This window comes from Oncorhynchus mykiss, chromosome 16, assembly GCF_057628025.1.
Source record: "Oncorhynchus mykiss isolate SJ-2025 chromosome 16, ASM5762802v1, whole genome shotgun sequence".
NCBI classification, from domain to species: Eukaryota; Metazoa; Chordata; class Actinopteri; order Salmoniformes; family Salmonidae; genus Oncorhynchus; species Oncorhynchus mykiss.
The window spans coordinates 50,012,402-50,026,296 of record NC_143037.1 but is presented as its reverse complement, the minus strand read 5'-3'; the positions used below and the strand labels follow the sequence as shown (position 1 = coordinate 50,026,296).

At 41.4% G+C, this 13,895-nt stretch overlaps 2 protein-coding genes across 3 annotated transcripts in view; both read right to left on the bottom strand.

The window, feature by feature from the left end:
* The window catches only part of LOC110492145 (segment polarity protein dishevelled homolog DVL-1), a 50,064-nt gene extending 48,700 nt beyond the window's left edge, over positions 1 to 1,364 (bottom strand). For both annotated transcript variants that reach the window (XM_090203122.1, XM_036947076.2), the window contains exon 1: positions 923 to 1,364. In XM_090203122.1, the coding sequence (XP_090059248.1) occupies positions 923 to 1,092 (170 nt within the window). In that variant the 5' untranslated portion in view covers positions 1,093 to 1,364. The remainder of the gene's footprint in view (positions 1 to 922) is intronic.
* Positions 1,365 to 2,249: 885 nt separating this feature from the next.
* Positions 2,250 to 13,867, bottom strand: mxra8b (matrix-remodelling associated 8b). Its single transcript, XM_021566188.3, has 10 exons — positions 13,469 to 13,867; positions 10,136 to 10,162; positions 9,620 to 9,925; positions 9,417 to 9,518; positions 8,829 to 9,311; positions 4,008 to 4,172; positions 3,797 to 3,827; positions 3,588 to 3,670; positions 3,376 to 3,429; positions 2,250 to 3,248 (listed from the first exon to the last, which is right to left on the bottom strand). Exons 1-10 carry the CDS (start codon positions 13,485 to 13,487, stop codon positions 3,223 to 3,225), a joined length of 1,296 nt encoding a protein of 431 aa, XP_021421863.2. The 5' UTR covers positions 13,488 to 13,867; the 3' UTR covers positions 2,250 to 3,222.
* Positions 13,868 to 13,895: the final 28 nt, after the last annotated feature.

Below are 13,895 nucleotides of genomic sequence, written 5' to 3'. Positions count from 1 at the left end.
ACGCGTTGTGTTTTCCATGTTCGCTTGATTCACCTTCTGCCTAGCATCGGAGGTTATTACCTTTGTATGTAAACGATGTGTGTGTGTTTGTGTGTGTGTGTTCGTGCGCGTGCCTGTAAGACAGAAGGCCATGAGAGGGATACATGATCCCTACTGTGACCATTCAGTCAATTGGAATATTTAAGAAGCTTATTTGACGCATCAGATGAAATGTAATAGCCTATTTTATTACATTAAATCAGATTAACAAGACATATATATGTCAAAGTTGTCATCATAGAGTCACGCAGTCACGTTTGATGGCTGTCTCCTGAAAATCGTGATTGGCTACAGTTAGGCTATGTGGCCATTATCGGCATCAATCTCCATTCTACTTTTTATGTTCTTCTCTCTCTTTATTCCCTATTCACATACGTGCTCCAAAGTCATAAACACACAAGAGAAACCTGTCTGGCAATAATTCATTTGGATTCGACCCCGAGCTAGTGCCAAACAGCGAACATGTGGAGGCTTTGTCAACGTAGCATATCATGTTAGATGTGCTTATTACATGATGATGACCACACAGCGCAGCCTTATAAACGTCCAGGCTACAGTAACCTCACAACCAACATCGACAACAATATAAGCGGATCATGTTAAGTGTCATCATGGGATATTGGTGTGACGGGTCCGAACTTCAAATGAGGATCTATTATATTGCGCATTGGATACAATGAATGAACAGGTGCCAAACAGCAGATTAGACACCGCACAGTCCTGCGCGAATGTTACAATGTCGCAACCTTTGTTGTGAAATTGGACACATGTTTGTCAGTGTAACCAACCAGGGCTGGGCTACATGTTTACTTCTATGATATAAAAAAACAAGACTACAACATACACGGCGAAGAAATTGGACGCTTTCATGGTGGCTACTTACCCAAAATCCTGGTCCATGGATTTGAAAAAGAATTTGTAGCTATTGACCGGACGATTGTTAAGGACATTTTTAAAATCCGCTAAAGTGACTTTCTCAGGAGAAACGGGTAATTTCACTAGATAAGGAGTCTCCTCCTCGTCAATGTGATATATTATTTTAGTCTCCGCCATGAGAGTGAGGGTAGGACAATCATTGACACAGGAAAGGAACAAGGGTTGGCAGTGCAATAATAAATAGGTTTATGAGGCTATCTGTCTATCTATCCGTCTAAGACGAAATGCTACCGTGACAGCATGAATAAATATAACTGTAGACCTCACGCTGGAAAATAAATAACCTTGTCTTTGATAAATTAAGTAGAAATCTAGACATAATCGAGTTCTAAGTGACTGTATTCCAGCTCCAATGTGTCTCGGTACGGTGGCTCTCTCGGTACTAAAACAGGAAGGGACGGTCCACATCCTTGCGATATCGAGTTGGTAATATTTCCATTTTTTTCCAGTAATTCGTTAGACATTGCTGTCATCTAGTGGTGTGTTTAGGCTAGACTGCTAATGTTCTCCATTATACGGTACCAGTCACAGATAGTACTGCAGTCTGCACCATAAAGAAAGAAGGGTTTGGAGAACACATTTTATTCAGTAAACCTTTGGTGTTGATTTTCAGTAATAGTCTTAACTGTTGATAATATTGATAATTATATTGATTACTAAAATTAGATATATCTAAATATATTAAATCATTATCGTCGTTATTATTAGCCTTCTTTACAGTCATCTAAGTATTACAACCTTGATACAATATATCCAATACCCAATATCACTGTAAATCAATGTAATAATTACTAATTCATTACAATAATTATGATAATTGTCAATATTATCATCAAGGTGTACAGATTTTCTTGATCACCTTTCTGTCCAATTCGTCAGTAGATAGTAGTCTTGTGCTGCTGTACAGTGGCAGCAGCGTCTATCTACAGCAACTGCTTGAAAGCTATGGAATGAATGGTGGTTTCTAACCTCTACCAGCAAATACTCTTGACCATTAATGACAAACGTTATTTTCTTGAATAAAGGTTCATTTCAATTTTTCTTGTTAAGCTCTCTCTTCAAGAAAATCTTATTTAGCCATTGATTTAAAGCAATGGGTTTGGCTTTAGATGTTCTTCCTATTCATACAACAGTAGCACAATGTACACATTGTAATACAATCATTAAATAATGGTCAACCCAGTATTGTTTTTTTAAATTAATATTTATTAGTGAAGATAATGAACCAGCATGCTACTGCACAGATAACTTGCTTGTAAGTAAAGCTTCCAAACTGAAAGTGTCAGGACCCCTTTATCCAATTACAGTCATTGAAAAATATGACGTCTTCTACAAACTTAGTCCTCTTCGTTCCCGTTTCTACACGAATCCTAATAACCCAGATTGCAAGATTCGTTGGCTTGTCAACTTGACAGCTCCAAACTGTACAGTGTACTGCAAGCCTGCATTACACAAATAGACAATCACTCACAGGCAAACGTACATATCCTAACACACATTCCTAAAAAACACATCTGGATTCTGTTCAAGGCTTGTTTTCCTGAGTTCCATTACATGTATAGCCTTCTTTGTGGTCCATGATCGTCAATCACAAATGGACTTGGTAAGGATAACGTCTTATAAGCAATCTACCAAGGAATAATTAAAAGCCTGGTTATAAACTACTTATGACTCTTTACAGAAAGGATACGTTGGCTTAATGTAATGTGTTAACAGTCAATTACAGCAAGGTTGGTGGAAATATTTTTTATAAACTTACTCAATGCGTTATGAGCTATGAAATCACACATGGAACATGACAGTTCTCCCACACACATTAAAAAGACACCATGCATTCTGAAAATGAAAAGTTTGAAGGGTGAATTAAAGGAATACAGTGACAGAAAGTGTTTTGTTACATACAAAAAGGAAGGTTGTACAGTACACAGTGTTATTGTTCTATAAAATACTTGGCATCAAATATCTGTGTAATACAAAATTGAAGACATATCTAGCCATGTTAAAATCACAGCAGATCATAATACAGACTTTACCAGTATGAAAATATAAAACAAAAAAATGTTGACTGGCGCAGCAATAGAAATGTTTTGGTAAGAGTTTGGTAAGGGGGTGTCTATAGAAAGAGAAAGCAGCGCCCCCCCCCCCCCCCTCCTGTCCTCCGCTTTGAATTCCACCATTATAATCGTTTACTTCCTTATCCTGTACGTCTGCCCTGGACCAGCCAGCAGCATATCAGTTATTTCTGTCTCACTTCCACAACTTTCCATCCATTTCTAGAGAGAGATATGGAGGAGGGAAGAGAATAATAGGAAAGAAATGAGAAGTGACATTAGCAAAAATAAAGCCATTCAATTAGGCATGAAATTGTGGTTTGGAACCCATAATGTCACATGCATTTACCTTTATTGCGGTCTTTGGACATATCTCTCTCTTTCAGTAAGTTGTTTTTGTAATCTAAGGATAGAAATGCAAAAGGGTTGGTCATTCAATTTGACATGTCATGATATACGGTATGAGCTCTGTGCAGCAACAGCCATTATTGATACCAGTCGCCCTGTTCAAACTCTCTAGTCTATATGAGGTAGGGCCTACAGGCAGCATGGGAGCCTTACCTGAATTCAGGTGTTCCTGGTTGCAGACCTTCAGCTCTGTGGCGTCCAATGCAATGTCCTCATGGCCAGTCACATGACCCCTCCTGTTTACCAGTAAGAGAGGGAAGTGGTTAGTCATAAAAATTCAGCGAGTTCAGGTCCTCCTTAAAATGAGTAATATTCTCATTATCAAGTGTGACCGCTGACCACCTTACTAAATCGGTTCTCACCGTTTAGATCTTTGCAGGTCATACTCCAGCCCTGAAACAAGATTTACACACCTTTAACACACCATTTACAGGTCACAAAATCACACAGCCACTCAAGTGATTTAAATATTAAATCAAGGACATGTGTAAATTGAAGCACATTCAAAGGGTGTCTGTGTGTGATAAAGAGACATGCAGAGAGACATACAGTAGAGAGACCCACACACGCTACCTCTCTTTCTGCGTCGTCGGGTAAGCACAGTGACGATTGTGATGATGAAGGCTAGGAGGAAGAAGGTAGCCAGGATGTAACCCAGCTGCTGGAAGAAGTGCCCTCGGTGCTCAGGGAGGATGACGTTGACGACTCGTGGCCTCTCAAGTTCAACCACGTTGTGGCCTGAAGGTGTGAGGACAACACTGTGGGTTCACTGGTCTGCTATGAACACTCATTGTGTTATAAACACAGGCTGGTGGTGGAACATTATATTAGTCACGTTTTGTTTTATCCATGTTGAGTGAAATTAATGATCGATAACCAATACATGTGGTTTAATTTGAACTGAGTGTATAAGACATTAAGAACACCTTCCTAATATTGAGCTGCCCCCCCCCCCGCCCCTCATCTACGCTGATTGAAGCCAATTTAACAGGTGACAATCAATAATGGGATCATAGATTTCACCCAGTCAGTCTGTCATTGAAAAAGCAGGTGTTCATAATGTTTTGTACTCTGTGTTTTCCATTGATATTGCATTTTGAACAACAATTACATGTTTTTTCTGCATCATTGAAAAACAGTTGCGCCACTATTTTTAGGCTGGTTTTAATTTCTTTCAGAGACCGTGAGTAAAGGAAGAGTTGACCTGGTTCAGCTGTAATGACTTGCATACCTTAAAAAGAGAAATACCGATTAACTAAGAAAAAGGAGAGGGAGCAAAGGAAGGACCGAGGGGAGGAATTCTGTTATGTGCGGTCAGCCTGTCCAAATTAGTTTTCCAGATATTTACCTTTTCTCATAAACACAGACAATGTTTTGCAAAGTATAAATAATGAACCCTAGCTGTTGCTGCCTCTCTGTCCCTGAAACTCCACCAGTCTGACTGGTCAGTGTAAGCAGACATTTGACAACACTCACCTCACAGTCATGCTCTGTGCAACACAAACACCACTTCTGCCAGGTTTCAGACAATTTAATTAAGCAAAATAACAGAGACGGGGGAGAACGGGATTTGCTAACTGTGAAAACCATGTGATTTAAATCAACGAAAATAGCTATTACAAATTGGCATATCAAATTGTTACTTCCAAACCGTCTGCACACAATAACATGTACCATACCTTCCCATTACACAATTATTGCACCATAACCATCAATCAGCTTGCCACTGTTACACAGGTCTCTCTCACCTGCTGGGTGAGAACAGAAATGATAGTAATTGGGGATAATGATGGTGGAGACCTGTATTAACCAAGCCTGGGAAGGCTGATGACACTAAAAATACTTTTGCTTTCCATCACCTAGAGGCATTTGTTTCTTTTAAATCTGTTCTCCTTGGCCCATCCGCAGATACAGTACCAGTCAAAAGTTTGGACACACCTACTCATTCAAGGGGTTTTCTTTATTTGTACTATTTTCTACAGAATAGAATAATAGTGAAGACAACAAAACTAGGAAATAAAACATATGTAATCACATAGTAACCAAAAAAAGTGTTAAACAAAACAAAATATATTTTAAATTCTTCAAAGTAGCCACCCTTTGCCTTGATAATAGCTTTGCACACTTGGCATTCTCTCAACCAGCTTCATGAGGTAGTCACCTGGAATGCTTTTCCAACAGTCTTGAAGGAGTTCCCACATATGCTGAGCACTTGTTGGTTGTTTTTCCTTCACTCTGCGGTCCACCTCATCCAAAACCATCTCAATTGGCTTGAGGTCAGGTGATCGTGGAGGTCAGGTCATCTGACGCAGCACTTCATCACTCTCCTTCTTGGTAAAATAGCCCTTAGCCTGGAGGTGTGTTGGGTCATTGTCCTGTTGAAAAACAAATGATAGCACCACTAAGCGCAAACCAGATGGGATGGTGTATCGATGCAGAATGCTGTGGTAGCAATGCTGGTTAAGTGTGCCTTGAATTCTAAATAAATCACAGACAGTGTCACCAGCAAAGCACTACCACACCACCTCCTCCATGCTTCACAGAGTTCATCTGTTCACCTACTCGGCGTCTCACAAAGACATGGTGGTTGGAACCAAAAATTCAAGGTTTCCACCGCTCTAATGTCCATTGCTCATGTTTCTTGGCCCAAGCAAGTCTTCTTATTATTGGTGTCCTTTAGTAGTGTTTTTTGTATCAATCTGACCATAAAGGCCTTATTCACGTAGTCTCAACAGTTGATGCTGAGATGCGTCTGTTACTTGAACTCTGTGAAGCATTTATTCAGGCTGCAATCTGAGGTGCAATTTACTCTAATGACCTTATCTAATGCCATTGATCGTGTTTCTTGGCCCAAGCAAGTCTCTTCTTGGTGTCCTTTAGAAGTGGTTTCATTGCAGCAATTCAACCATGAAGGCTTGATTCACGCAGTTTCCTCTGAACAGTGGAACTCTGTTGCATTTATTTGGGCTGCAATCTGAGGCTGGTAACTCTAATGAACTTATCCTCTGCAGAGGTAAGTCTGGGTCTTCATTCCCTGTGGCAGTCTTCATGAGGGCCAGTTTCATCATAGCGCATCATGGTTTTTGCGACTGTACTTGAAGAAACTTTCAAATTTCTTGACATTTTCCAGATTGACAGACCTTCATGTCTTAAAGTAATGATGGACTGTCGTTTCTCTTTGCTTATTTGAGCTGTTCTTACCATAATATGGACTTGGTATTTTACCAAATAGGGCTATCTTCTATATACCACCCCTACCTTGTCACAACACAACTGACTCAAACGCACAAACGCAGAAATTCCACAAATTAACTTTTAACAAGGCACACCTGTTAACTTGCATTCCAGGTGACTACCTCATGAAGCTGGTTGAGAGAATGCCAAGAGTGTGCAAAGCTGTCATCAAGGCAGAGGGTGGCTACTTTGAAGAATCTCAAATTTAAAATATATTTTGATTTGTTTAACACTTTTTTGGTTACTACATGATTCCATGTGTGTTATAGTAGAATAATAGTGAAGACGTCCAAACTATATAGAAAATAGTGAAAATAAAGAAAAAAAACCTTGAATAAGTAGGTGGGTCCAAACTTTTGACTGGTCTGTCTGTATGTTATGACACATCATGACTGATTAAACTAGCCTGAGGATAGGTATTAGCTTGAGGCAGGCTTTAAATAAGAAATGAGCGGAGGACAGATACCATCCCTGCGTGGATCTTGCAAACTGCACCAGTCTTACAGAACAAATTGTATTGAATTAATCTAATTCAACACTTCCCAAGTGGCGTCAGAGTTGCTAATTATCTCTTGTCTGTTTTGAATGTTGTTAATATGCATGAAACTGCAGTGTCATGGTCAAGGTCAACTATCCCTGGAGAACAATTAGTCTTGCCTCAGTTCTCTCTCCGTATCTCAGCTGTTGCCTGTTTCCATTCCCCTGACAGATCAGGCAAGAACTTACACGCAGAAAACACAATGTGACATGTGCCGTGCAGAGGTCACACAGCGAGTGGTTTTAGTCTTGTTGAAAGACTGTGGTTAATTAGCAAGCCAATGAGCTGAAGGAATCCGACCAGGTCTGCATTTCTGGTTATTTTCTATTCTAAATGTTTTGGCTGAATTATCCAGGTTCTGGCGCTCACGTCAACACCAAGCTCTACTTTAGCTTGCCATATATGATTACAGTCTAATAAAAAAGTGGGATAATGGCTGCTGCAATTGCAGAGGACGGGGATAAGAGTTGGCCGGACTTAACAAGGGAAAAAGCACCACTAAGTAGAAGAAAGATGAAGTCAAAAAGTAAAAATCAAAGCAAAGAACTCAAGATATGTCTGCATTGATCCACGTGAATTTCTTCCCTGCATACTTTACAATGCTGTTAAATGGATCAACCCATCTTAAAAGGACAAAGGAGGATCCACATCTAACACTGAACCAACCCTTGCCAACACTGTTCCCCTTTCATGTCCCAGCTGGTCCAGGTGTTGAACAGATGTAGCACATTTCCTCCTTTTGCTGATAAACACGCCCCAACCAGAGGCCAGGGAGAAGGAGAGAATCAGACTAGTGATGGAGAGAGACTCTGTAGACAGGTTACTGTAGAGAGATAATGAAACTTAAAGAGACGAACAGAAATCCCAATTCACCAGTTGCAAAACCTCACCATGCGCCCTCCTTCCCCTGGAGTCTGGCTTGACTGCCCCTGTTGAGCTATAATGGCTCCTCCTGTAAAACTAAGCCATTTGCTCAACTACAGAAAAATTAAAAAGGTCTCCAATGAAAATGAGAGCACTTCCGTTTTGGCCAATTATAGTGGCCTTTCAGACAGGCTGCCTGCAGCCAACAGTCAGATTCCCCAAACAAAATCCTCTCCCCTTTCTCAACACTCCAGGGCTCTCTCGCTCTCTCCCCCTCGCTGTCAGTTCATCTGCGGCCAAATGCATTCTTTCATTCTTTTTTTCTCACCCTCTTTTTCTCCATCTGTTTCTTTTGTTTTTGTTGCCTCTTTCGCCCACTCCTTCTTTCCCTCTTTCTCTCCCCCTTCCTCTTGTGCAGACAGAGAAAAGGTTTGAGAAGAGATCTGGCACAACGATGCACTGACATAACTGGCCAAAAATGCCTATAAATACGACCCATAAATATACCCCAGGAACAGTTAGACACAGGCTGCTGTAAAGACAGGCAGACACAAACACCAATCAGATTAGGGAAAACGAAGCTCATGGAAAATGTGAACGAGAATATAGAGAGAAGATAGAATGATTTCTAGTTGAAAAGAAAGGAGAAAGGGCTTTATTCTAACTATACCCGCCATGTTCTAATGAAGTTGAAAAATGGTTCACACTTCCAATCAGAGAATAAACCCTAAGAGAAAGGGATATGCCGAGTGTCTTACTTGGGTCGTCATTGGGGAGTGCGTGGGGGACAGCGGGGACAGCAGGAGCTGCAGTGAGGACCAGAGGAGGCGGGGGGAGTGGAGGCCCCACCATGAGTCTGAAGATGCGTCTCTCGTGCAGGCCACAGTAGTGGTGGTGCAGGTGGCAGGAGTACAGGCCCTTGTCGATGGGCTGCAGGTTAGAGATGGTCAGAGAGAAGTCCCCTACAGAGAAGGCATCCTCAGAAACACTCATCTTATCCACAGGGAAGAGCGGTCCATACTGTCTGCGCTCTCCGGAAGCGTACAGGTCCACCAGGCGGTCAGCCAAATCAGGTCTCACCCCAGGGGGCTGCCAGTCCCAGTGGGCTACCTGCTGCTGGTCCTCCTGCTGGCCCTCCGTCCACAGGGGCCGCCGGTTCACACACGGCAACACCACCGAGCTCCCCAGCAACACCACAAACACTGTCTTGTCCCCGTCCCAGTACCGTTTCTCCTTACGGGCTGAGATGGAACAGGGTGAATAGCATTTTTGATTTAAGCATAATAGATACTGTATGGAAGACTATTCAAATCATCATGATTCAGATACCTATTGTGGATAGTCACCTGACTTGGTGGTGTTGAGTTGTATCTTGATGGATTGGTGCAGCTGGCAGTAGTGGTGGTGCAGGTTACAACTATAAACACCTCGGTCAGCTGCTCCCACATCTGGCATAACACACATTCCAATGACATTTTCTCGAGTAACATAAATGAGTGGAATATTCTGTACAGTTATGAGCATACAGTATACCACGGGCCCAACTCACTGTTGATGACGAGGGAGAAGTTCCCGTCAGTGAAGGCGGTTTTGGGGATGGTTATGCGGCCCTTGTTGAACCCATTGTAGACTCTCTCTTTGACCCCGGGGGACATGTCCAGTATCCTCTCCACAGAGTACTCCGGTATGCTCCGGACCAGGTCCCAGTGGACCACCCTCTGGCGGTCCTTCAGGCGGTCCCGGGTCCACACCATGCGGGGGCTGTTGCAGGGCAGTACCGCCAGGGTCCCGGCTGGGAGGGTGATGTTGCGGGCCTCCACCACCACACCTAGACTGCTGCTGCTCTGGCCCCATGCTAATGCAACACACACAGGACTTATTTTGTACATTTTGCAACAGGAAAAAAACACACAAAATTAAAACATTTCTCAACAAGATCATGGAGAAAAAAAAACATAACCCTAAAAAACACACACTTATACTAAATGTAAACAGCAAATAGAGGCATAAATGTTGTGGATAAAAATGTGTAAAACACTCAAGGTTGCATGTTATGGGGACTTACCACTGGGCATGAAGAAGACAGCAGAACCTGAAACAAATAACAGAAAATGCCATTGTCATCATAGGAACCATAACTATCCATCTGGCAGGGTTGGACCTGAGCTGACCACAGAGTTGTGGTCACTGCGCTGTTGTGAACGGATAGCTTATACAGTAGTTAAGGCTGGCTGGTCTAACAGCTGCTTCAATGAGACAACTGGGTGGAGGAAGAGTCAGAAAATAGGTCAAGAGAAAAACAACAAGAAGGGGCAAGAATGAGACAGGGAGAAGTATATACACTTCTCTAAATTTCAATGTTTCGCCTTTTGGGACTGAAGGCATTCCCGTAGCAGGTCTGCTATTTCTAACCCAGATTTTCACTAGGCGCTATTACATCTGCTGTTTACCTAAGGGCCAGCTGCAGAGAGAAGCATACAGCCCAGGCAGCAACACAGAGGCTCTATTCATTCCCCTGCTAAAAACTGTCAAGGCCAAAGTCCTGGGGGTAAACACAGCCAGCCAGTGCCCACTGCCACAGCCCAGCGCTACAACTGGGTGACCATTACTTAGATCATAGATGCCTATTGTATTTCATACACCAATGTTAGGGGAGCTATTCTCGATCAATCCTAGAGGTTTAGCAGGCAGGCTTATGTTTCGTTTAAATTAACACCATAAAAATGGAAAGTTATTAGAGTTTTGAGTAGGCCTATGCTGTTTTTAAGGGGTAGTTGTGAGGTTTGCAGAGATAGTAGATACCAGGTGTTTTGTTCATCTGCTGATCTGACAGAATCCCCTCACATGAGGAAAAGTGATATGACTCAGGGAGACTCGTCAAATCAAGTAGTTAAAAACCTCTACAGGATCGGTAGGTCCCCTGCGGGATGTTGAACTAATGTAGGCTAATGTGACTGGCATGAGGTTGTAAGTAACAAGAACATTTCCCAGGACAGACGTATCTGATATTGGCAGAAAGCTTCAATTCTTGTTAATCTAACTGCACTGTCCAATTAAACAGTAGCTATTACAGTGAAAGAATACCATGCTATTGTTTGAGGAGAGTGCACAGTTATGAACTTGAAAATGTATTAATAAACCAATTAGGCACATTTGGGCAGTCTTGAAACAACACTTTTAACAGAAATGCAATGGTTTATTGGATAGGTTTAAAACTTTGCGCGTACACTGCTGCCATCTACTGGCCAAAATATAAACTGCGCCTGGTCTTTCATAATACATTATGGCCTCTCTCTTGCATTTCAAAGATGGTACAAAAAAAAGACAAAAATAAAACATGTTTTTTTTCTTTGTATTATCTTTTACCAGATCTAATGTGTTATATTCTTCTACATTCATTTAACATTTGCACAAACTTCAAAATGTTTCCTTTCAAATGGTATCAATAATATGCATATCCTTGCTTCAAGTCCTGAGCTACAGGCAGGTAGATTTGGGTATGTCATTTTAGGCGAAAATTGAAAAGGGGCGGATCCTTAAGGTGTTTTAAGAGCGTTGGGCCAGTAACCGAAAGGTCGCTGTTTCGAATCACCGAGCCACAAGGTGAAAAATCTGCCAATTTGCCCTTAAGCAAGGCACTTAACCCTAATTGCTCCTGTAAATTGCTCTGGATAAGAGTGTCTGCTTACTGACTAAACTCTAAAATGCCACATGCTCCAAATACAACTGGTGTAGACTAACAGGAAATGCTTGCTCATCTCCTCTGATGCATTCTAATACAGTCCTGTCATGGTTTCACATCAACTGTGGTTTTTACTTATTTACGGTCAGTAAACTTACTCCCTATGTGATTAGTTGCTGGTCTCTAGGGGCATTGAAATAACATTTCTTTCAAAGGTTCTCCTACGATTAAAATGACTATTTCTTGTTTGGTGAAGTCATTGAACTTGAGGTGCTGATGTTTCTTATGATATAACCATCTAGACGAGGCAACGTCTCATCTCTAGTATCAACATGTTTATGCGAGTCCATGAGCTCAAGCGTAAGTCCAAGGTTGGTTATATGTGTGCCACCATGCTGGAGAACTGTGGTATGAGCAGCACTGAAGGACATAAACAATTCTGTGGACAGAAAAATATATATAATAATCATACCCTGTAAATGTCTCCTTGGTCTCTGGTGCAGACATACAAAACTAACACTTAAAGATTTAACTACCTGCTACTGAATTGCCATGTTAAATGACTGACACTTTCACAATAACTTACATCTGAAGGTGAATCGCTACAGAAATAATACACATTACTGAATGTGGAAAAATGATTAAAGTAAAAAAAAAACATGTACATGCTGTATTATTTTGCTCAGGAGGGTAATACATAGTTTAGTTGCACAAACAGAAAGACAGTTTGTAAAAAATATTATTTTTTTTTTAAACTATGTGCAGGAATTTTTTTCTCCCCCAATGACACTGTAGTTTGAGGAGCGCACAGCACCGCTCAGTAATAACTCAACCAAAATTCAGCTATATACACAAGGGTCAATTCAGAGACACTCTTTGCTCTAGAAGGCACATCCTGCCAGATAAGCATCATTTTGTTGACATTTTGCCGAGGCTGGAATCAGTCAATATCTGAATCTGTAAAACGTCCCTAACAAGAGGGTATGAATTTCCTGTCCATTCCTGTAAATCGCAGTTTGCCTCTAGCCTAGGGCATGCATGGACACTTGATACGCAGAATAAATTGGTTTCCTTCCTACCAACTTCTGCAACGACCACGATATTGGTAAATCATTCAATGAACATTGTCATTATAATTACAATTTTTAAGTAAGAATTCATGAAAATCGGTGACTCTACATTTTGATAGTCTCCTATATTGAATAACATTGTCTAAGGCCCTAAATTGAGTTTAAGTGGTAATCCCTGTATCTTGAGTAACTCCAGCTCACTTATGGTGAGACTCTCCCTCATTTACTGGCACATATAATGACAGGCTACAGGGATTGTGCTGACTCTCCCACTCTGACCGCAGTTAACTCAAAACACATTGGAGTGAACCCATAAGAAAAGCACCCAACCGCCACCAAATACCCGAGGCAGACATGATTGTCCATTCTTCTTTACCTATTTTACATAAGAATTTTGTGATATACAGAGTACATTTAACAGATCATTGATGCAGGGGTACAAGGTATTTGAGGTAGACATTGTCTGTACCTAAAGGCAGGGTAAAGTTACTAGGTATCAGGATAAATACTATAATGCTAAATACGTTTAAATGAATCTGCATTGACTGCATTGATGCAGGGTCGACTAACGTTATCATTTTGGCGCAGGGTCGACAAACATTGAAGTTTTTGTTCTGTTATAGTAAAAACAAAAATTGGAACTTACTCAGAAACAGCAGCAACATGTCTTTGTCTGTCTTGTCCAACTTCGCCTCGAAAGCTGGGAGAAAAGATGGTAGGCTGCAACACGGTGATGTGTGTGCATCAATGGACAGAAGAAAGCAACACCTGAAGAAAGTGCGTCAACAACAAAACTAGACTTCTCCAGAGTCTAGACCAGCAGGGTATGCCCCTCCTACACGTGCCTGTGAAACCCTACACCTCCTGGCACTGCGACAGAGAAAACAGACCGACTGCATCTTCTCGTCTCCTGCTTCACATTGGCATCTTTGAAAGTGACCACTTCTTCTGACCTAATATCACATGACACCAGAATATTGTTTTACCATTTTGTCACTCACTGAACAACAATGGACTATGTCAGCTTAACATCTTTCAGACTCCCAAGTTCAATGAAACAGAGGTTGTACAAT